At 34.8% G+C, this 24,502-nt stretch overlaps 3 protein-coding genes across 14 annotated transcripts in view; all 3 read left to right on the top strand.

The window, feature by feature from the left end:
* LOC108365622 (uncharacterized) overlaps nucleotides 1-17,692 on the top strand; it is a 31,003-nt gene extending 13,311 nt beyond the window's left edge. The window contains exons 1-5 of one of the 6 annotated variants that reach the window (XM_017619707.1): nucleotides 16,147-16,228; nucleotides 16,292-16,515; nucleotides 16,573-16,812; nucleotides 17,053-17,198; nucleotides 17,285-17,692. In XM_017619707.1, the coding sequence (XP_017475196.1) occupies nucleotides 16,590-16,812; nucleotides 17,053-17,198; nucleotides 17,285-17,521 (606 nt within the window). In that variant the 5' untranslated portion in view covers nucleotides 16,147-16,228; nucleotides 16,292-16,515; nucleotides 16,573-16,589 and the 3' untranslated portion in view covers nucleotides 17,522-17,692. Of the gene's footprint in view, nucleotides 1-12,777; nucleotides 13,168-15,033; nucleotides 15,367-15,923; nucleotides 16,002-16,146; nucleotides 16,229-16,291; nucleotides 16,516-16,572; nucleotides 16,813-17,052; nucleotides 17,199-17,284 lie in introns of those variants that run through there. The other 5 variants (XM_017619709.1, XM_017619708.1, XR_001847969.1 and 2 more) reach the window with 5 other exon arrangements.
* Nucleotides 1-23,711, top strand: part of mod(mdg4) (modifier of mdg4) — a 71,862-nt gene extending 48,151 nt beyond the window's left edge. For 2 of the 4 annotated variants that reach the window (XM_017619700.1, XM_017619701.1), the window contains exons 5-7: nucleotides 17,740-17,855; nucleotides 17,925-18,162; nucleotides 18,346-18,754. In XM_017619700.1, the coding sequence (XP_017475189.1) occupies nucleotides 17,740-17,855; nucleotides 17,925-18,089 (281 nt within the window). In that variant the 3' untranslated portion in view covers nucleotides 18,090-18,162; nucleotides 18,346-18,754. Of the gene's footprint in view, nucleotides 1-17,739; nucleotides 17,856-17,924; nucleotides 18,163-18,345; nucleotides 18,755-19,585; nucleotides 20,048-23,012 lie in introns of those variants that run through there. The other 2 variants (XM_017619691.1, XM_017619699.1) reach the window with 2 other exon arrangements.
* LOC108365620 (uncharacterized) lies at nucleotides 6,270-12,247 on the top strand. 4 transcript variants are annotated; one of them, XM_017619704.1, is made up of 5 exons: nucleotides 6,270-6,827; nucleotides 6,889-7,313; nucleotides 8,079-8,253; nucleotides 8,744-9,265; nucleotides 12,164-12,247. In XM_017619704.1, exons 2-4 carry the CDS (start codon nucleotides 7,182-7,184, stop codon nucleotides 9,238-9,240), a joined length of 804 nt encoding a protein of 267 aa, XP_017475193.1. In that variant the 5' UTR covers nucleotides 6,270-6,827; nucleotides 6,889-7,181; the 3' UTR covers nucleotides 9,241-9,265; nucleotides 12,164-12,247. The 4 variants fall into 4 exon arrangements, with proteins under 4 accessions (XP_017475193.1, XP_017475191.1, XP_017475192.1 ...); XM_017619702.1 differs by having other exon boundaries at nucleotides 6,877-7,313; XM_017619703.1 differs by having other exon boundaries at nucleotides 6,270-6,858; nucleotides 6,932-7,313.
* Nucleotides 23,712-24,502: the final 791 nt, after the last annotated feature.

Genomic DNA, 24,502 nt, shown 5'->3' with positions numbered 1-24,502 from the left:
CAAAAATCAACGGAATTTTTTAGCAGCTTGAAACTTGCACTTCTTCAGACTAGAATTGAATGGGCTATAAAACTGCATACCAGAATTTTCTCTGAAGATTCTGATTAAAAAGTTTGATATTTTGGTGAAAATTTACAGAATTTTAATAATTTTTGTACAAAGGTTGAAATCTGAATTTATTCGTTGTTTGTTGTATACCCAGCTTGACTTTTGTATAAAAATTATAAACATTAAATAAACAAAAGACAAATAGCAAAAACTGACCCAAATAACGCACTCCTATTATTTTGTGGACCACTGTAAGTACACGGTCAATCGACTTGATGGGCCATTTAACAAATTAAGCATATTAAGGGCCATACACTTGTCTATTTTAAACTATAGATAGATCGTTATGAGATAAATTAACAGCCCTAACACTTTTACAGTACGTATGTATAAAAACGTAAAGAACATACAATACATATATATATATATATCAGCCTTTCTTAGTTTAAAAACTCATCTCTTACATAAATGAAAAAAAAAGATCAAATTAAGCATATACAACTTTTTTATGCCAAGTATAAATAAATTCTCCAAAGGGCTAAAAAAAGGGCTAGGGGCAATTTTAAATTTATGTGGCCAAAAAAAGTATGTGGTAGCTAAATCTAGCCACCAAAGGGCTAAAACGGCAACACTGTTTGACAGTTCCACATGTTATTGCGCGAAGAATACTGGAACAAACTAATAGATACCTGAGAGCGAATAAGATCCACTCCACAGAAAACGGCGAAACTGTATCTTTCGTGTTACACACAAACAAACCTATGCTTATTGTTAGTGTTATTTCCGCATTTGACGTAGCTTTGACGCTTTTGTTTAGGTATGGAACTTCGGCCTTAACGCTAGGCATCAGGAAAAGCTCCACTCAACGCTTTTGTTTAGTTATGGCTGTAATAGAGTTGTAAAACTATCGATGGTGCCCCCATCGACAGTTTTCATGTTCCAGAAGAAAACTATCATTACTCGTTGATAGTTTGCAGCAATATTATCGATAGTTCAAAGTGCTACCATCGATAGTACTATCGATAGTCAATGTAATGTTAACAACTGTTTCAAATTAACCCGGACGGTATTGAAATACATAAAAAAAAAAAACACATTGAGAATATAAACACACTTAACTGGTAAATGAAGTTCCTGTCAATCTTTAAACCTCGTTCTCATTTTATGTACTCTTGTAACCGGTAAATTTTGTTTCCATCTCATAAGCTGATAACAAAGTATTGCCCCGTGAAATTTGCAACGCCAGAATTTCCACGATTCTTCATAGCTGAATTGCTGAATATTTTAACTGCATTACCAACGTAACTAGAATCGCGGTGACAAGAACTGGTAAAATTTTTTGGTAATAAAGTTTTCTGGTTACAAAATCTTCGGTAACATGCAGAATAGATCTGTTAGGGCCGTTTTTTCTAAAAACTTTCAACTTTAAAGCGCACTTTATGTTTAAAGATTGCTTTAAAATGTATAGTTCTGTCTAATTGTGATTTTTGGACTCGGTGTACACGGCATTTTCTCACAGTTACCGAATCTAGCCCCAGCTTCTTCTTGTGTTGTATATTAGTGCTCATTCTAAATTTTCAAATATGATACATAAATGTATTTATTCTACATGTTTATTTACATTTTGTNAAAAAAAAAAACACATTGAGAATATAAACACACTTAACTGGTAAATGAAGTTCCTGTCAATCTTTAAACCTCGTTCTCATTTTATGTACTCTTGTAACCGGTAAATTTTGTTTCCATCTCATAAGCTGATAACAAAATATTTCCCCGTGAAATTTGCAATGCCAGAATTTCCACGATTCTTCATAGCTGAATTGCTGAATATTTTAACTGCATTACCAACGTAACTAGAATCGCGGTGACAAGAACTGGTAAAATTTTTTGGTAATAAAGTTTTCTGGTTACAAAATCTTCGGTAACATGCAGAATAGATCTGTTAGGGCCGTTTTTTCTAAAAACTTTCAACTTTAAAGCGCACTTTATGTTTAAAGATTGCTTTAAAATGTATAGTGCTGTCTAATTGTGATTTTTGGACTCGGTGTACACGGCATTTTCTCACAGTTACCGAATCTAGCCCCAGCTTCTTCTTGTGTTGTATATTAGTGCTCATTCTAAATTTTCAAATATGATACATAAATGTATTTATTCTACATGTTTATTTACATTTTGTTATATACTATTTTTTGCTTTGTTTACACCCAAGAAAACCGATAATAGAAATGCTTTTCTTCAGACATATCCATAAGTTTTGAAGCAACGGCTCAATATGAAGGGAGCTTTTCAAATAAAGTATTCTTGAGAAAACGGTCATTAGAGGAGAAATCACAATGAAAGTATCACGTGTAATACAAAATTTGCAAACTCAAAAAACTGACGCGCAGTTACAAAAAATCGATAGTCAACTAGTCCTATCGATAGTTTAAGCATTTTTGGGAAAACCTATCACTACCACGGTTGCCGTTTTGGTCCAAATGGACCAAATTTGGTTTTGTTTTTGTGTTATGTAGGTAACTGTAGGTTCTTTCCCTAACAATTCGTACCGGATCCGGTAATTAGAGAATAAGCGAAAAGCTTGCTCTCAAAAATGGAACATAATCGAGATGTAGTGTTGCCAGAGATAAATTTCGTTTGGAGCGAAAACGGTAGAAAGAAAAGAGCTAAATAATACTAATAGTAGCTAAAATGAAGAGCTACCTATTTTTGTTATCGTTGGGCATTTATTGACGTAAGGTTGTTTTTATATTTTCTGCAATTTTAATAAGAACAACGAATCTTATAAGTTTAAGTACTGAAAAAATCCTTCAAAACCAAAATAAGGTGCAAGGTTCGTTGCTATGGCACTTATAACAGTGAACTAAAAATACTTTACAAACTGTTAAAGTCTGTAATTTCAGATGATTGAATTTAATAATTTTTTCGTAATATTTTTCTGGAAAGTTCTACTTCCAGCTCTCCTCAAAGGTAAAATTAGTAAGGTAAAACAAAATTCGCGCTATCAGAAAAAGGATTTTCTTTTAATTAATTTTTGAATTCTTTAACCTAGATCCAAGAGTTTATGGTGGATACACTGCATCTCGAAATTTTTCATTTTATCAACGCGTAAGTTTTGGCTTATATATACCAAATATAACTAAAACTTTCTGGAGCTAAAAAGTTCTAGATAAATGTGAAAATATCTAAAAAAGAGCTAGGAGCTAAAACCCAATTTTCGGAACTAAATAGAAAAATAAAGAGCTAATTCTAGCTCCAAAAGTACCAAAATGGCAACACTCTCCAGAAGTACGGGAACGCAAAAAACCACATTTCATGCCCAGAATTTGAGTAACAATGATTTTGAGAATATAAAGATTGAAAATACATTCACCATTCCTTAAAAGCACCAAGTAAATGCAGGTAACATGTAAACACAAAAGAGCTGATATGCACTTTGACGCTTCATCCATTTTTACCCGGAGAAAAAGTCCGGGCTGTTTGGGGCAGGAAGAAGAAGACACTTACGATGCAATACGTTCCAATTTTGGCTTTCTATTACCCATTTTGTTGAGTACAGGAATGATTTCTGGGCTATTTTGGGCACCCGCGGGATCCCGCGTTGCGTACGGGAAAGAACCTTGTGTATAATTTTCTAACACTGCCATTTTCATTAATCTACTGGGCCTCAATCACAACAGCAGCAAGGTAATTTGGGACCTATGTGTAGTGTTGAAGAAAGATATTGAGTATTTCCAAATTTCAGAGTTTTTAACACAGGAACTGGTAGCAATTCAGACGACGCTGTCAATAAACTGCAGAAACACGGATCTCGCCTTTGCTGCGGCCTATTTTTCTGGGCATAATGCCAACGCGACACCCATTGAGGTGCAGTGGCTGATGGAATTCTGTCGCAAGAGACCACTTCCATTGGGCAGGGTGAGTGCCTTTTAGAATACATACATTATTAACAAAGACTTTTTATCCACCTCGTCCACTTTTTCTTTTTTCTCTAGCTCAAAGGTCCGTATTCTTTAGGTATGCCAAAGCTGATTCTCAGGGCCGGTTGTTCAATGTCTGATTATCACTACTTGCCGGTTAAATATCATTATCGACGTTTTCTACATCATGCACAGGGCTGCTAACTTGGCTCAAAACGTGCCATTTTTGGCCCTATTTTACTTGAAATGGCACTTAATTTTTCTATTTGGCACAAAGTGCCAAAATGGCACTTTTGAAAAATAGTAATATTTTAATACATTTTAGTGAAATCCTTTGCGTGTACTTCTTTTTCTCAACTAAAATTTTCTAATTTTAATGCTAAATGGGAAGAACTAAAAATAATGGCACCTTTTTGGCACTTTTATTTTTCTATTTGGAACATTTTGGCACTATTTTATCCTCAATATGGCACTTCCTAGCTAAGTATAGTTGACAGCCCTGATCATGCATATAATATGTGATCTATTTAAGCTGTCGTATTTAACCGGAGCTTCTACCTCCGATTGGTGCTAATCAGACATTGAACAAACGGACTTTTTGTAAAATGGGCGTGGCACATCCCACTTATGACTACATAAGCCGCTTTGTTGATTTCTACCAAACACGGTTCAATTAATGCATTAAGCATAACTGAGCATATTATCGAAAAAGTTTGAAAAAGGGGGTAAAACCATGAACCAAAAATACAAGATCACGCGCGCAGGGGAGTAGCCCGTTAGAATCGCATTTAGGAAAAAAGTTTAACGATTTTGACATTAGCCGTTTGTTTACATTTCTTCGTTGTTTACAATTTGGTGATGGCTTTTTACTGCAATTTTCTTCATTTTCGCCTGTGACAACGTGTGTACACATAAGATAAAGAATAATTTAACACAACGGCATGATTTATAGCAAAATTTACATAATAAAAATGATTATTCTGTTTACTTCTTACAACAAAGATGGCGTCGAGATTTAGGCAGCTAGAAAATAACCTTTTTCTTTCTTTCCTTCACGCGTGATCTTGTGTCTTTCGTTCATGGGGTAAAACCACCCCTGCTTACCATGTAGCGGTAGTTTTCAAAAAGGTGAAACAACTATGTATAATACGTGCGCCGGGTATTTAATGTCTCTTCTTCGCCCGAACTTAGACTTATTTACTTTTTCTGCTACAGGTGATGCTAATTTTCTTCCATATACATATGTAAATAAATTGTCAAACACACCTTGTATGGCTAAAATGCGTCCACAAAAAAATTACCCAAAATCAACGGTAGGAGGTCCTAGCTACTTCAAAGTGGCACTTTATTATATACAAATTGTATGGGCTATAAAGCTGTAAAACTGTTCTAAAGATTCAGCATAAAAAGTTTGGACATTTTATGAATATTTGTTGAATTATTTTAAATTTTGTACAAAATTTGCAACCTTGATGTATGTACATATGTATGACATACAATATATTTATAGACAATATTACATTTTGTAGATAACTTGAAAAACATGTTGAATATTAAAAAAATCAACAGGTCAATTCTAATTTGAGTCCTACTGAAACAGCGCGGCACGGTACAATCGCGTATATGTTTCGCTGTGCCGCACTGTGCTGTTATTCCAAAACTCGATTTGTTCTACCAACTGCAGTCATATGGGGCATTCCTACCTCCATGGTTATCTTACTCTTAACTCAGTTTACAAAAACAATATACACTAGAGAATAATAATTATTAACCAGCAGCCGGATTCAAACATTTGCTATCGCAAAATTTGATAGCCAAACATCTCCCAAAGAATAGCNTTATTCCAAAACTCGATTTGTTCTACCAACTGCAGTCATATGGGGCATTCCTACCTCCATGGTTATCTTANACGGTAGGAGGTCCTAGCTACTTCAAAGTGGCACTTTATTATATACAAATTGTATGGGCTATAAAGCTGTAAAACTGTTCTAAAGATTCAGCATAAAAAGTTTGGACATTTTATGAATATTTGTTGAATTATTTTAAATTTTGTACAAAATTTGCAACCTTGATGTATGTACATATGTATGACATACAATATATTTATAGACAATATTACATTTTGTAGATAACTTGAAAAACATGTTGAATATTAAAAAAATCAACAGGTCAATTCTAATTTGAGTCCTACTGAAACAGCGCGGCACGGTACAATCGCGTATATGTTTCGCTGTGCCGCACTGTGCTGTTATTCCAAAACTCGATTTGTTCTACCAACTGCAGTCATATGGGGCATTCTCTTAACTCAGTTTACAAAAACAATATACACTAGAGAATAATAATTATTAACCAGCAGCCGGATTCAAACATTTGCTATCGCAAAATTTGATAGCCAAACATCTCCCAAAGAATAGCAGGCACCCCTAACCACACGCGCAACGTCTAGTTTAATTCCCAAATTTGGCTGATTACACATTGTATGTGTTACTCCTCCATGTTGCATACTTTTAGGACCCACCGCTTTTAATTTAGAGAATTTAGCGTCAAAACTTAAGCGTAGCCTATGGTTAGAATTTTACTGCAGATTACTTGATAATCATGCAGGTGTGAATTCCCCAATTGTATGAAGCAACGTATATCGTACGGTATTTTGCCTTTTAAGCAGACGTTGTTGCCACATGCAGCACATGGTATCATTATAAAAACACATCCCTCAGGTATTTGCTTCATAGTATTGCCAAGCGTCGTTGCGAAAATCAGCCACTACTATCAGCACCGTGAACACTCCTTTATATACAAGTTATCTGCTTATTTTTACGCAGTTGTGGTTAGAGCAATAAACATAGGAATATACATAAATACGTAACTATCTAAGCTGTATGCAAGTATGAATGTATGTATAACGTTGTAGGTTATTCTTCAGTGTATTTGATTGTTGGAAACCAAACAAATAATCACATTGGTAGCTATACATGTATGCATGTAGATAGCGTGTTTTTACAACAACAATAACCAACCAAGTAACCCGATAACCACGAAAGCGTGAATAAGCAAACTGAGGAATAATAATCGACGCGTACCTACATACATACATACATATGCTTGTTTACCGGCTGTGTAGTTGTGTATCTGCTTATTTTTAGTGCTCAAAAGAATTAAAATGAGCGACGGTAAGTGGAATGTAGAATTTTATTTCGGACTCAAATTTATTTATGCATGCACTTTTCTTACATTTTAGCGCCTAATAAAATAATAAGAAAAAGAAAACGGGAGAACGAAACAAAGAAATGGACGAATCAAGAAACAAGGATGGTTTTAACATACATGCAGATGCACAGAAATATTGAGGTTCGATTTTTTATATTTTCTGAAAATACCTGCACTACCATACATGTGTATATGCACACTGCATATATAGGTGTACAAATGATGCATGCACGTACATATGTATGTACGTAGTACATTGTACCTATGCAAAATTTTTATGAAACTGCGCTTTTTTACATATCGCTCATTTACAAAAAGACTGCTACATTTAAAAAAAGGAATAAACTTTAGAGTAAATGAAGCAGAATTACTCTTGATATAGTGCTTCGTATTTTGTAAAAATTTCGTGCTGAAATCTTGTGTAATTTTCGCGGGAGCAGAGAATATGTTTCTTTATTTTATGCATTTTATGAGTAAATGGAAATCTCCCCTAAAAAAAAATTATTTTTTTTTTGAGCTGTGACAGTCTTTTAGTAAATGAGCGTTATTATGCTATTGTTTCTTTCAAATACAGCCAGCTCTTTCAAAGTTAACTTAGAAAGTTTTTTTTTGCCTCTATAAAAATTCAAAATGTCAAATAGGGTCTTTTGCATTGATGGTGACGTGACTATTTAGGGCTGTTTGCACCATGGCTAGTTAACGCTAATCTTTAATGTATGCTCATATTCATAGTATAGTTTAGCTAACTGGAGGTACATTCTTCAGCTAACTGAAGGTATATCCTTCATTTAAGGCTAGGTGTCAATATCGTCGATAGCGATGTTTAACTGGTAGTTAGAATTAACTGGACGTGGTGCAAACGGCTCTTATAATATTTTATTTTTATTTATCAATATTTATACACAGAAACCCACTGCCAGGATTTACTACGAAAAACTTATCGAACATACCAACATTGATGCCACCTGGAATACATTGAAGTGTAAAATTCGCCACCTTAGAGTCATACTTCAAAAAGCAAATGATTTGTTAATATCCGCAGCCACTGGAAGGGATGGTGATGACTCTGACACTATCAAAGGTACGTACATCTGAAATTAATATGAGATATACATACTATGTATAGTTGCGAGTAAAATAATAGCAGTAAAATTCAAAATGATGCTGCTGGTAACTTATGTTTATTTATTTATTTATTGTTAATAATTTTAATTTAAAATATGGGTCGATCTGTATCAGAGACCGCATAAATAAAGTTTTCAAAGCTTGCACCAAGTTCACAAAAATTAATTAAACTTAAAAAAATGTTCATCAAAACTTCGATTTTTTAAATTAGATTTCTTAGAAAGATTTTGAGTGTGCAGTTTTGTAGCCCATTGAATTTTTGTATAATAATGTTTCAAGTTAGATCGACTCAAATTTTAAATGAAAATTATTAATAATAAATAAATAAACATAAGTTACCAGCAGCATCATTTTGAATTTGCATTTTATTTTTTGTTGCTCGCAATTGTACATAGATTTTTATATTTGCGTTATTGACTGGTTTGTAAACTTACATTCATTTGTAGATAAGATGTTGCAAATATGCCCATATTACGATCAACTCTCCGATATTTTTCCGTTGGCCACGGCAAGCGAGTTTCCGCTTATGGACACACCAAAGTTAGAAGTTTTAAATTATAGTCCAGTGGATGGTAGTGACAGTAAAAATTTTAAGATGACCGCTTGTGAAGACAAGACTTTTTTGTTTTACGATGAACCGACAACTTCATCGGAAACGAACACTTTTGCTGGCAAAGTTAAATGCACGGCACACAATTGTTGTGTTAACAATCCGGCCGAAACGGAGGCTGAATGGATTAAGTTTCGAATAGAGAAGCTTCAATTTGAGAAGCAAAAATTCGAGTGGTCGAAGGAGTTTGAAGAAAAGAAACTCGAGTTGGAATATAAAAAACAAAGAGATGAATTTGAGCTACGGAAACTAGAACTGGAGCAAAATGAACGACTAAAGATGTTTGAAATAGAAATTAAATATAAACATGAAAATAAAAATGCAGTAATTTAAAATAACTAAAAAATGGGAATATGAGGTACGTAATATGTAAATCAAACTGAAAGAACAGATTGAAAAATAACATAACTATGTAAGAAATGCAAATATATGTAAAATTAATAAATTTATGATTTCAATCAATTTTCGTTCGTACGTTAAACTTAACAATTTTTACCTTAACTTGCCTTTTATAAATAAACACTTGTAAATAAAATGTAAACTCAAAAAATACAGTTTTCAGAATAGCTTCATTTGTTTTAAATACGCTAGCGGATTTTGCGAAATTAAATTATAGTTTAAAAAACTAAAAACTCTTTATTTTATAATGTGAACTAAAAAGTAAAAAATAGGTTATCGAAATATAGATTTGGTTTAAGAGGAATAGGAAGTTCTTTAATCTGATTTAATTAAACTTTTAAAGCCAACGGAAAACAAAACGTGGGGTTCTTGACTAAAAAAAATGATTAGGAATCATTAATCAAAAAAAAAAAGAATAAAGACTAATTTTTATTTAGTTTTAGTCAGGACTAACAAAAAATTATTGCAATCACTTTTACTGCATTCTTTAACACCTCTGGTCCAAAGTTATGCGGTAACATACATACATAAAAAATCCGACGAATAGATAACCTGCTCCTTTTTATGAAGTCGATTAAAAAACATAAAGTTCGTGCCACAGGTTTTGAACCCGTGACCAACAACACGGCAGTCGAACATGCATCCATTCGGCAACAGCAGCTGTTGAGATAACGGCACAAAGCCCGCTCGCTTACATTGCGATGCATCTTTTCGTTCAGCCGCACCTGTTAATCATTTCTGGATAGAAAAAGGTAATTCGTTCCCGTTTGCCCACTGGGTTGTCCAACTCTTTTTCGGTATTAAAATGGCTGAAATAGTTGTAATTTCAAGTCCATATTTTGATATATTTATATTAGGGGTCTGCCATAGTCACGGGTGATAAATTGAACGGTTTTCACATGGAGCGATTTTCCAGGCAATTTTAGAGGCTATTAGTTAATCAAAAGCTGGCTGCCCCCAACTTCATTGGAAGAGATAGTGGAAAAAGCGTTCACACCAGGCGATTGTTGCTTTCAACTCAAAGTTGCCTGTAAAATCGCCTCGTCTGACAATCGTATTGGGCACTGATGTTAATCCTTTTTGACAGTGGCGCCTTAATCAAAATGGCACATAATTGTTTCTTAATTTCGGTGAAAATAAATTGATTTAACTGACAATTTTTCTAAGGAGAAAAGAAATTGATTTCGATGTGAAATTAAGAATGGACCCGAAATCTATCAGTGTGTATACCATAACAAAATAAAAAAAAAAAACATTTATTGCCAAATTGTAACTTCTAAATTGCGTTATATTAAGGTGAAAACTAACCTTGTTTCAAAACGGAGGCATACAAATTCAAAACAATCTTGACTCAAATTTGTTTTCAAATCGTTTTTTTATTTCCCCAAATCGGTTAGAAAACACGTATAAACACGTAATTCATTTGACTCGCAGTGAAATAGGCTGTGTTTCTTTATACAGTCTGTTTTAAATTACAATTATTCTGTCCTATCTTGAGTTTCACCCGAAAAAAGTGAAAAGTGAATCGGTTCGCGGAAAATGAAACTCATGATAAGGCTGATTATTTAAATAAATTTCAATTATTGTTTCCTTCCATTTCGATGAACCGTGCAAATAAATTATTAAAGAAATATCGAATAAAAACAAAAAATTGTGTTTACTTTTAAATACGGTTTTGGCGAGTGCTCTATAAAGACACACGTATAAACTCTTTAAAGAAATATGTGTTGAGTCAAATCCATTTTTTGTTAATGCGGTTCTTGCGTAGGTATAAACAAGGTATATGTTTACTATTGTTCACTATTGTACTATGTTCACTTATTGTTAAAGTGTGTTTAGACGTGGCAACGTAAGGCTTTTGGAGATTTGCTGAAATCCATTTCGGTAATAATAAGAATTGCATGGTGTAACTGCAGCTCAAAGAGCGCGAATCGCTTTCGAGAAACAATTTAAAATTGCTCGTGCTGCACTAGTAATTTCCATTTTTGTGAAAGTGGGATAAGAATCACCATAGTCATTATACACAAACAAATACAGTTTCTGTTTGAAGTTTATCAGTCAAAATTATTTTCTTAACATACTTTGTCAGAAATTAGATTTCATTCGATTGTGGTCAATCAACTTTCGCGCGCGCGCTTCAAATAGAAACGTACATATGTACATACCAAAATACAATGCCCAATCCAGCACCGACTCCTTCGCGGGAAATACATGGTTTTGCTACATACTTGGTATTATTGCTACTATTTTCCTTGTATATACATATGTACTCTGGGAGCAGTTGAGACTGCATTTTTTTCCCATAAGTTCTTAGCGCTATCTCTACCTCAAGTTGGGACCACAATTTTTGTTATGATATAGTATGTTTTTTATCCGGCGATTAATTTGGCAATGACACTTGACGTTGATGATTTGGCAACAGTCTTGGACGTGAAGCTATTGCGGCGTGTTAATGAATCGAATGATATTACGAATCAGGTATCAATTAAACATTTGGAGGATATGCAGCGTAGCAGAAGTGAGAAAGCAGCAGAACAGCCAAAAAACGTGACGAAGTGTCTATAACTGTAACTAAAAGCGACAATATCTACTCTATATAGCTCTATATCATCTAGATCTGGTGGCAGTCGATCGTTTGCTCTATGATTAAATATTATAATAATTTTCTTACATACATACATATGTACATACATACATGTGTACATACATACATGTTTGTTTAAAGATCTTTAAATTCTTAATAAAAATGTGAGATAAAATAATTAAAACGGCATACATTTCTTTAAGATTCATAGTTCTAATTTGTTTACAATTTCATGTAGTTTTCGGATATCTTATTTAAAATATTTGGTTTCAGATGCTTGTCCCGAATATTCCGCTGATGCCCTGGAATTCATCTATAGTCAGCGTGGACATCCATTAATAGTGCTGCACAATTACCTGTATCGTAAGAATCGCGGTCGTTATTGGCGTTGTTTGCGCTGCACAAAATATCATTGCAGAGCGCGCCTAATTTTTTCACCAAAACATACTGTACGTGTTTTCGGTGTGCACACACATGGCAAAGAGACGGAAAAAATCGAGTGGGGACGACAAATTTGCAACGAACTGAAAAGTACCTGCCACAATGGACTCGATTTAAGTTCGAAAGTGAAGTTATCTATACGACAACCGCATTTCAAAACAGACGACGATTCGAATGCATCCAATGCGCCTAGCGAAGATTCGTTCCCGAATGAAGCCGATACAGTCACACATGATGATGCAAGAGTCGATGCAGGACTTTATATGAATATACAGACCCAATACGTTGATAATTGTTTACAGCTTCAACTTACGGATAAATAAAAAGAAGTTTTTTTTCTAAATAAATGTAACTGTTTTTCACTGCGTACAAAAATTTAATTCAATTGTTCTTGGACACACCTTTAACCTACTAAAATAATATATATTTTTATATTTATATTGCAGCACAACCAGAGGAGGTCAAAGATGATGTTGGTTCATTGCAGAAATATTCGGCGTCAAATGCCCCGTCTAGCTTGTTCACTAACGACAGCTATGCAATGCCCTTTCCATTAGGTGTGTGGCTGGAAAATCTGGAGATCTTTTATGTACGCAATCAAAAACAGGGCTATAATCTTATTTTCAATGGATATATGTACAAGAAAGAAGCCAGTTTTCGTGCGACGACAAATTGGATTTGTTCAAGCGGCAACGGGAAGCGTGTGTCGGACAACAAATGTACAGCACGTTGCATAACTAAGTGGGATGGTTCGGTAAAATTGGGCAAACACTCGCACAACCATCCGCCCAAATTTACGCCGGAAACGATGCCACCAAATGCGTTGACCAGAGCAGAGTTTTCCTTGACGTTGTAAAGCAAATGCGTTCGATCATCAGGCATTTACAGTTTAGTATATGCATACATACTTACGTACATAGATATATTAGATAGTATTATTAGACAAATGCTGAGAGCAGAATAAATAAATATAATGGAGGCATAAGTTTTGTAATCTTCAAAAAGGAGAACTAGTTTTACTCGATTTAAAACTGATGGCTAACTTATGGCGTTTTCTTTTCCACCGAAAAATGCTGCTTTCTCAGTGCCCTCTGTGCAGAGATACTAAGAAGAGATCAATGAGAAGGCAACATTTTTTGTAGAAAAGAAAACGCCATTAAATACTAAAATAGTATTTCTTAAACTTGTTAAAACGAGATTGTGTTTTGCATCATATATGAGATTATATATATATTTTGGAAAAAAGGCGCTAATGAAATTGAGGAAAATATAGACTTTCTAACTATACCATATTTATACTTTTATTCTTGATTATCTCAGCGTATTGTGTGCTCACAAATTTGCCATTCTTTACGGCTTGTAAAATAAATTCACGAAATTAAGAGGCTGTATATATAAAAACATTGCATATTATCTGTTAAAATTTCAATGTATATACCTTACACTTAGGTATGTATTTACCATTAAACTTTTCTTCTATCCTTTCAGTTACTTTTATCACGCAAAACAAATTTAGATATGTCATCCTGAATGGCGTAAAATACAAAATGTTGCGCTCACGAGCCTACAACAGCCAATGGTATTGCATCACACCTAATTGTCCAGCCAACATAACCATTGATGAGCTCAAGGGTGGTCTAATTTTGATTGGATCCAGGCACTCATTTGACTGTCGCGAACAATACTCAACCAAAACGTGTTGATATTACTGCATCATTCAAATATACGTATAAACACAAAACATAAATATACTTACTTGTACTATAAAAGCATAGTTGTAGTAGTAAGCGCAAAGTCATTTAATTAAAGGTGAAATTTATCTAAACTCAAATTGCCGTTTAATTTATATACATATCTATAATTTTCTTATGTCGATACACTTTCGACGCACAGTTCAGTGTTTTATCTGTACCTACATTGCTTTTTACTAAATATATTTGCCATCACTCTAACCAANTTGGAAAAAAGGCGCTAATGAAATTGAGGAAAATATAGACTTTCTAACTATACCATATTTATACTTTTATTCTTGATTATCTCAGCGTATTGTGTGCTCACAAATTTGCCATTCTTTACGGCTTGTAAAATAAATTCACGAAATTAAGAGGCTGTATATATAAAAACATTGCATATTATCTGTTAAAATTTCAATGTATATACCTTACACTTAGGTATGTATTTACCATTAAACTTTTCTTCTATCCTTTCAGTTACTTTTATCACGCAAAACAAATTTAGATATGTCATCCTGAATGGCGTAAAATACAAAATGTTGCGCTCACGAGCCTACAACAGCCAATGGTATTGCATCACACCTAATTGTCCAGCCAACATAACCATTGATGAGCTCAAGGGTGGTCTAATTTTGATTGGATCCAGGCACTCATTTGACTGTCGCGAACAATACTCAACCAAAACGTGTTGATATTACTGCATCATTCAAATATACGTATAAACACAAAACATAAATATACTTACTTGTACTATAAAAGCATAGTTGTAGTAGTAAGCGCAAAGTCATTTAATTAAAGGTGAAATTTATCTAAACTCAAATTGCCGTTTAATTTATATACATATCTATAATTTTCTTATGTCGATACAATTCGACGCACAGTTCAGTGTTTTATCTGTACCTACATTGCTTTTTACTAAATATATTTGCCATCACTCTAACCATCTGTAACTATGCATTTCACTTGCAGATAAAGAATTGTACGGAGAGGAAGTCTTTTTACAATCCAGCATCTTGCATGAATCCGAGGCACATGCACCGGTACAGCCACTGCAAACAAATCATGCCTTGGATGTACAGGGTCCCATATTTGTCGTAAGCAAATATGGCACAAAGCAATTGGTACTGAAGCAGCACACCTTCAATCGGCATGTCAGCCGCGAAGAAGTCACCTATTGGCGTTGTAGTCAATTTGCCGTTTTACGCTGCCGTGCACGTATCAAGACAAAAGGAAATACACTGACTGTGCTGAATAGTGAGCATAATCATGAAGTCATTACAAAGGCACGAAAATATGGTTCGCTTAAGGCTGCTGCGGCTGCAGCAGCTGCCGTCTCGACAAATAATACTGGTGTTGCTGTCAAGGTAGACACTACCAGCACTGGTGACGATACGCTTACATATAGCAAAGGCGCCTACACCATTACTGAAGTTAGAGCTGGCACCAACATTTCACAGTAAAGAGAAGTGTATGAATCAATGGGAATCGTTGGTAGATTCCATGCAGATCTGTTATCTCTCACTTTCTTTCCACTTGTGTTAATAAATAGAAATTCGTATTAATTTATGATAATATAATAATAATAACAAAGACAATGATAGAAACTATGTCGAGCAATAAAATTATTTTCAAGAAAAAAGAAGACATGTAATTGTAAGAGCTTTAGCAGTTATTTATTTCTTTTCAGCGCAAGTGTAACAAGACAACGTGTGAGTGGGCTTTAAGTGCTTAAGTTTAAGGAAAAAAAAAAATTTATTAGAAATGTGTATATTTTATTAAAATTTTGTATGCACACTGATGTACTTCATTACTAATTGTTTACAATTTTTTTTTCTTCCATTTGCTTCATCTCGTTGCAGCCCGCACAGATAATTACTTCTCCTACATAACGGGATTTCGCGGTAGCCGTAAGCTGAAAGTGGGCGACTACAGCTTTACACGTAATAAATCCTCTGGTGCGAAAACCTATTGGTCATGCGCACGCGCCGGCATACACAAGTGCAAAGCGCGAGTTGTGACAATAGACGAGGACTGCCGGCACGATGTCATTGTCAAATGCGAGCATCATAATCATCCGCCGTTTTAGGAAGTTTGCTGCTATAGAAAATCCAATTGTATATAAATGAATATAAAAAAATCGCGTATATAACTACAACATATGTATGTATGTATGTACATATAAGAGTTAGAGAAACATTACTAATTTATTTTAAATTAATTTTAATAGTGAAAAACAAAAATAAACTACAAAATTTCTAGAGTGTTAGAATAAAAAAATGCAATATTTTGCCGCAAAAAAAAAAACACAGGCGAACTTTGTACTGCCTAAAATTTAGTACTTACTGGAGGAAGCAAAGACAACAATAACATTACTGACGATTTGTATTCGAAAAGCAGTCTTTCAGAGTTCCACCCAAACTTAGCTTTTTGGCCTTATTCATAAAAAATAAAGTAGATTTAAAAAGCTTTTTAAAGCGACTTATTCATAGAAATTTTCGATTTATAAAGCATTTAGAGAGTTGGGCATGGATATGGATAAAATTCGGAAGCGTTTAGATTCAAACAGCAAAATATTTGATACTACTAGAGAATGGTACCTTCGATTGGTCAGCAGCTTCTCCGCACATATTCTGGTTCTATTTCAAAGTCGTGGTTCCTTGATGTTGCGCACGATAATCACCAAGCCGATCTTTAACAGCACACTGATGATGAATGACTGTGTCCACCTAAAATATGTACATTCTTTAGGTACCCGTACTATAATATAACTCAATTAATTTATTTAAACAAATTAAATTTTTTTCTACATATGTACTATACTTCTCAAAAATATATTAACACTTAAACTTTCGTGCGTGAACGGACATATCAATTTTATATACATTTAAGATTTCTATTTATTTATGCAACAGTTAGTGTCGCGAAAGTTAAATTCTTAGAACAGGCTCCTTTTAAAACAAAACAATTTAATTTTTTAATATTTTCCAGAGCAACTAGAGGACATGGATGTGCGTGAAAATTTGCTCTCGTTTACAATGGGACAACGCGGCTGTACATTGCTGGTATTTAAGGGATATAATTACGTACGAAATCGACGTAGCGGCTTGAAGACTTATTGGATATGCGCCAAAAAGGTGAGCCGATACTCTGAATAATTCAAGTAACGCTTTATTCTCATAAGCTTTAAACTCATGTTTTTTCTCTTTTATAATCCTCATAGGGCAGCACAAAGTGTAATGCGCGTGTAGTCACCAATGTTATCGATGGTGTGCAAAAAATTGTCTTAGAATCGTGCCGACATAACCATGCGCAAAAAGTTGCGCGCAAGAAGCGCAAAAAATCCTTAGAGCAAGCAGTGCAAGCAATTTTAAACTTTGAAGATCCAATCAAATATGAGCAATTACAATTAAAAAGCGGCGAAGAGCGCAGAATTTGGCGAGCTACAACTCCTACCTGATGAATTTTAAAATAATCGATTATAAAGTTTTAGGCGATAGTAAAAAAAATATATACTAGACTAGTGTAAAAAAAGTTTATATATTTGTTTAAAGTTTTTTTTTTTTTTTAATTTGCCGCAGGGTGTGTGATTTACATTGAGCACCTCATTTGCATTTGTTCATTTGGCGGCGACAAGCGTTTACTGATCACATTTTATCATTACTAAATTTTTTGCAGAAATCGCTACTTTCACCACTGGCCAGCGCGGTTGCACTGTGCTCATGTGTGGCAATCAGAAATTTGTGAAGAATCGCAAATCGAGCACGCGCACCTATTGGATTTGTTCGAAAAAGGCAATTACTTATCAAATTTTCTTCTAGTTAATGCTTCTTTGATAGTTTGCGTTTCTTGCTTGCTTGCAGGATGTGACCTGGTGTCGGGCGAGAGTTGTCACAGCGCGTGACAAGCATGGCACGGAGCGTATACTTCACCGTTCCTTCGAGCACAATCACACCCGCAAATATCCACGTTACGAGACTGGAGTTCGGCGTACCGAACACTTGATAAAAAAACTGATGTCTCAGTGAAGTTAGGAGTGGTTCATACCATTCGAATTTTTATGAGCACCTACACATCTGCATGAGAGTGAACGAAGAACATGTACATATACAATTATTTCAATAAAATAATACACTTAATATGCTTTTTAAATGTTACACATCCTTGTGTAATTGGTATAGTCAATCCAAACGTATTTGCCATTAAATGTTTTTTAATGTTTTTTTGTTTTGCCTGCTCTGTAACAGCCATTGTCTCTTTCTTTTTTCACTATTTTCATTTCAGGCTCGATGCGAAGTTTCCAATATACTATAACGAATACTAAATTTGATATGCCCTGCAGCGATGAGAGTTTTCTGCCAATGTTAAATCCTTTGCACGATTCAAAATGTGTGGGCACTGATGAAAAGCTTGTTAAAGTTAAGTCCGGCTTGTCAAAGCGTAAACCCCCTTTTCTGGAAAATCGCACCATGGACGATTGGGGCGCCATCAAGTATAGCACAACTTCAAGAGGAAATAAGTTGTTATCCTATGGCGGTCATCGTTTCATCAAAAACAACATTTATGGCATGAGGGTGTACTGGAAGTGCACAAAGTGGCATAGTCATTGCAAGGCGCGTGCAATTACCAGTTTTGCTGCGCCCACGTGTTGCGTCATAAAGGGCGTACACAACCATTCGATCGTGAAGGAGGAATAAATATAGAGAAAAGAAGGAAACATGTCGCACGCGTAATGTGGAATATTCAGTGCAAATGAAGTCAACTTTTTAGATTCTAAGCTTAGATATATTTAATAGTAGTTGCTGGGTTACAAATCCTTGCCAATTAATGCAATAATATTTTTTTTTTTTTAAGATATTACAATTTGAAAGACCCTGGCAAATAAGCCTTCATNAGTTGCTGGGTTACAAATCCTTGCCAATTAATGCAATAATATTTTTTTTTAAGATATTACAATTTAAAAGACCCTGGCAAATAAGCCTTCAGACACTATAATAAAAACTGTGCACTTAACAGACGTTTTTGATTTATAAATATGCTAGTGCGAAAGCGAAAAAAAACGAATTTCAGTGAATGTGTACCGTTGTGTTAATTAAAATAGTCCTTACACCTTTTCCATGTAGCATTTGTAAATAGTAACAGTTTTTTTTTGTAATTTCAGTACCTGGCGGAGATTTATTAATTTTCACTTTATTTTTATTTATTGCTTTCGTAACAGTTTGAAGAGATTCCATTTGCATTAACTTCATACTGCCGATATCTATCTACCTGCATTTTACGTATTTANAATAGTCCTTACACCTTTTCCATGTAGCATTTGTAAATAGTAACAGTTTTAATTTGCAATTTCAGTGCCTGGCGGAGATTTATTAATTTTCACTTTATTTTTATTTATTGCTTTCGTAACAGTTTGAAGGGATTCCATTTGCATTAACTTCATACTGCCGATATCTATCTACCTGCATTTTATATATTTTTACGTATTTCTGAATTTTCTCTAACTCTTTCCAATTTCTACTTTCAGGTTTTCAAATCGATTTCATTGATTCGAAAAAGAATGGTGGCAAATTGTTGGTCATCAATGGCTTTCGATTCTTTCGCAACAAAAAGCGTGGATCTCGTCAGTATTGGAAATGCAGCAACTATTATAAAGAGAAATGCCCTGCCATTGCAATTTACGATGAGACGACGCTGAATCTGCGTTTGTGCCACCAGCATAAGCATGTGACAAGCAATGATATCGAAATCAAACCTTTTCTCTCTAAAGACTGCGCATTACTGGACGATAGTCCTATAGAATCGTTGCACGAAGACCTTGTTGATATTAAGGTTTAGAAGTATATCTCTACAAAATACCGAAACGTGGGCAACATTACAAAAAAGACATTTTTAATGTGAACTGAGGATTGGAAATACCGCCATACCAAAATATTAACACCTTATAAAATTTATATTTAAATATGGAACTGTTAAATTAGTAATATTTAATACATATGTTTATACATATAAGAAGAGTATTACCTGCAGAAAATTGAATTTTGACAAAAAAAAAAAACGAGGCAAAGAAAAAATAATTCGTAAATCATTCTAATAAGTGTGTTTAATAGTGGCGTTGTTGTTGTAACAGTGATCGAATATGTATGGTAGTTAATGTAGTGGCTGTATAATTTTGTTTACGAAAGTTCCAAATTAGTTATATATTTCAGGTTTATAGAAAATTATTTTTACTACCAAGAATTATCCAAGGAAAAAATGTTGCGTGAAGGCGTAATGCTGAATTTCAAGGAAAAAATGCTTGCGTCATTCAAAAATTCCATGTGGCTACGAAATCAATGTTTATTTTTACTAGCCAATTGGCACAAGCATTTAAAAAAAGGAAGAAAAAAATGAAAAAGGTTCACCTTGGAAAATCGGCCATCAAACCACATACATATGTCTCAGCAAGTTTTAAAACGATATGTTACAACATAAAGATATATAACAAACATAAACGGCAGAGAGAATCGCCATGGTTCGTATTGGGCTCCCATAAGAGGCGGATGGATTCGCAGAATGCATGGCTATATTTGACAGACTGATTCGGGTGGAATCCCTCTCCAACTTGACACCGCGAAAATACTACTTAGCACTCACCTTTGGCAACACGTCGTCGTCGGTCCCAAAATCCCGACGGTAAACTACCCTGTAGGTAATGATCGATCTTCACTTGAAGTAAGCACCAAGCTAGAAAAAAAATACCAAGTCAAAAAGAACTTGGGGTGCGGATAAAAGGGCTACCTTAATCGTAATTTACAGGCCGATTGGCCGTAACACAGTTTATACATCCAGAAATTTGTATCGACGGAGCACCGTTCTTAGGAATCAGACTTTCCAAGTCGGATGATGAAGATGGCATCTGGCCCTTGAGAATCCTTCCATTGCTAATACAACTACAAACTGTACTCATTTTCGGCACACGGTGCAACACAAGTACCCAGATTTAAATGAGGCCAAGACCTTGCTGTTGCAACATTCTGTAGACNGAAATCAATGTTTATTTTTACTAGCCAATTGGCACAAGCATTTAAAAAAACGAAGAAAAAAATGAAAAACGTTCACCTTGGAAAATCGGCCATCAAACCACATACATATGTCTCAGCAAGTTTTATAACGATGTGTTACAACATAAAGATATATAACAAACATACCCGCAGAGAGAATCGCCATGGTTCGTATTGGGCTCCCATAAGAGGCGGATGGATTCGCAGAATGCATGGCTATATTTGACATACTAATCCGGGTGGAATCCCTCCAACTTGACACCGCGAAAATACTACTTAGCACTCACCTTTGGCAACACGTCGTTGTCGGTCCCAAAATCCCGACGGTAAACTACCCTGTAGGTAATGATCGATCTTCACTTGAAATAAGCACCAAGCTAGAAAAAAAATTACCAAGTCAAAAAGAACTTGCGGATAAAAGGGCTACCTTAATCGTATTTTACAGGCCGAAATTTGTATCGACGGAGCACTGCTTCAAACTTTCCAAGTCGGATGATGAAGATGGCATCTGGCCCTTAAGAAACCTTCCGCTGCTAATACAACTACAAACTGTACTCATTTTCGGCACACGGTGCAACACAAGTACCCGAATTTATATGAGGCCAAGACCTTGCTGTTGCAACATTCTGTAGATACCGGAATCGAATTGTTTAATTTCAGTGTGCTTTAGTGTTACTTCTGATAATATATATGTATATATGTATATAAGATCACGCGTATATATTTAGGTTTTAAACGAAAAAAAAAATTGTACCTGTTCTATCTTGAAAAGTAAAACATTATTACAATATTAATTACCCNATGTATATAAGATCACGCGTATATATTTAGGTTTTAAACGAAAAAAAAAAATTGTACCTGTTCTAAATTGAAAAGTAAAACATTATTACAATATTAATTACCTAGAAGAAAATGAGTTACCAATAAATTTTGTTGACCTACAGGTTTACCTTTATAATGTACTTATAAGTTAAATACAAATAGAAAAATTTCTACTCATACCATTCTACGAAATTTTCTTTATTTTGCTCTCCATAAAACCCAAGGCTGCCAAATAACGCAGGCACAACCAAAGATTCAGTTTTCCATTTCGAAACGGGGCGGCCAACTGCTCTGGCTGGACGGACTCAAGTACTTTCGCAACAACGAGAACCGTACGAATCTATTTTGGCGTTGCCACTGGTACTACAGGTGAGTCGTGATGAAGGCTATATTATCATTATAGATTTTCAACTATTTAATACTATTTTACTTCATTTTCAGGCGCATCCGTTGTCCAGTTTTGATTTGTATGAACAAATATGATACCAGTGATTTTCGACAAATACATAAGCACTGTCATGTAAAAAGCAGTAAGAAGCAGCAAAATATGCTACCACCAACATCAACACATTCAGCCGCAATGGCGACAATGAGTTCTAAAACAAATATAACATTGGAGATCGACAATGATCAGGATATGTTTACTATATAAATACAAAAANTCGACAAATACATAAGCACTGTCATGTAAAAAGCAGTAAGAAGCAGCAAAGTATGCTACCACCAACATCAACGCATTCAGCCGCAATGGCGACAATGAGTTCTAAAACAAATATAACATTGGAGATCGACAATGATCAGGATATGTTTACTATATAAAGATAAAAAAAAAACAAAAACGATTACTATGCGATTAAAGTTTATGTAAAATTGTGAAATAAATTCTGTTCTCGTTGCTAGTGGGGGGGGTGGGGCATTGACATAGTTTAGCATAAATAAATAAATTTATAAACAACTTTAATAATTTTTAAACTTCTCTGGTTTACTTGTTACATATTGTAAATTGTATAACCAATAACACTAACATAAACTTTTCACTCTCTATTTTCATGCGGCCCTTCTTCTGCACGTGGACGTAATGCATTGCAGTTGTACTTGCCAACGATGTGGTGCCGAACCCCGAAGACGTGCTTGTCTTCTTCACTCAATCGCTCCGTGGCAGACCCGCCATAATGGCTAATGGCGTGCGTTTCCTCATAATGAGCGAAAATAAGAAAAAGATTTTATGGCGCTGCAGTTCGATGGCCACTAAGAAGATCAAGTGCCCCGCACGCATCACAATGCTAAAAGGTAGTCCGCCAAAATTTATCATCAATAAGGCACAGCACATACATGCCGAACTGAAGCGAAACAAATACGGCTCGAGTAAACAAGCGCAACACCAACATCAGCATCATAGTCAAGACCAGCAAGACGAATTTTATAATGTGAGAACATTGAAACATGACGATGACCACGAAGTGGAAGTGGGAGGAAATGTCAAGATCGAAATTTTAAGCAGGAGACAGGCGCCAACACTACAATAGCAAAATCAGTAGAAAAGCCAACAATAGAGGCATCATCGGCTGTAAAGACAGACAGACAAACATACAAAATATGTATAAAAACATCAATCGATTGAAACTTAGTTCAGTGTACATTGTTTCTGTTTTATTTGATGTTAAGTATTTGTATTGTAGAATATATTTGAAATGCAAATTAAAAAACGGCGCTTTTGTGTGGTTGGAAATTGTAAAGAAAACGGGAAGCGCTTAGTTTCCGTAATGAGTGCCTTTTTGCATGCGCTCATTTTACTTATCTAATACTAATCAATACTCTGATTTCTAATTACAGCTGCTCATAACAAGTATGTCGATGCTGGTGGTGATAGTGATAATGATGATGCCCCAGACATTCAGNCTTAGTTTCCGTAATGAGTGCCTTTTTGCATGCGCTCATTTTACTTATCTTACTAATCAATACTCTGATTTCTAATTGCAGTTGCTCATAACAAGTCTGTCGATGCTGGTGGTGATAGTGATAATGATGATGCCCCAGACATTCAATACAAACCCAGCCAAAAGGGTCGTATACTGTTAGTTCACGAAGGTTTTCATTATGTGCATGAGAAGAGAATACACAACAAGATGTATTGGCGTTGTACACAGTATACTACACGACATAAGTGTTATGGGCGTGTACACACGGTGGAGGGACGTATCAAGCACAAGAATCCTCATAACCATAGCCCAGTCGAATTGATGGAAAAGAAATCAACAAAAACAAGAAACAAGAAATTCTCGTAAAGTGCGAGAATGATTTAGGTTCATAAAAAATTCGCAAGCTACGGAAAAAGTCGGCCATAATTGTAGCAGCAATGTTAACGAAAAAAATTATAGTTTAAAAAACTCGCTTTTATAATTCCCATTCGTGCTGTCATCAGGTATGTAACTTGAGAATGGAAACCGCTGCATCTTTTAGGCGCATCATTATTTTATAGTTACATCCCAATTTAATATAACCGACGTAAAAAGGCAAGAAGAGCTGAGACACAAATTTAAAAAACTGAAAATTTTCAGATTTCCTTAGCATTTTTATTT

Source organism: Rhagoletis zephyria, unplaced genomic scaffold, assembly GCF_001687245.7.
Source record: "Rhagoletis zephyria isolate East Lansing unplaced genomic scaffold, Rhagoletis_zephyria_1.1 Rzeph_scaffold_01936, whole genome shotgun sequence".
Classification (NCBI taxonomy): domain Eukaryota; kingdom Metazoa; phylum Arthropoda; class Insecta; order Diptera; family Tephritidae; genus Rhagoletis; species Rhagoletis zephyria.
This window is presented reverse-complemented; position numbering and strand designations above follow the sequence as displayed.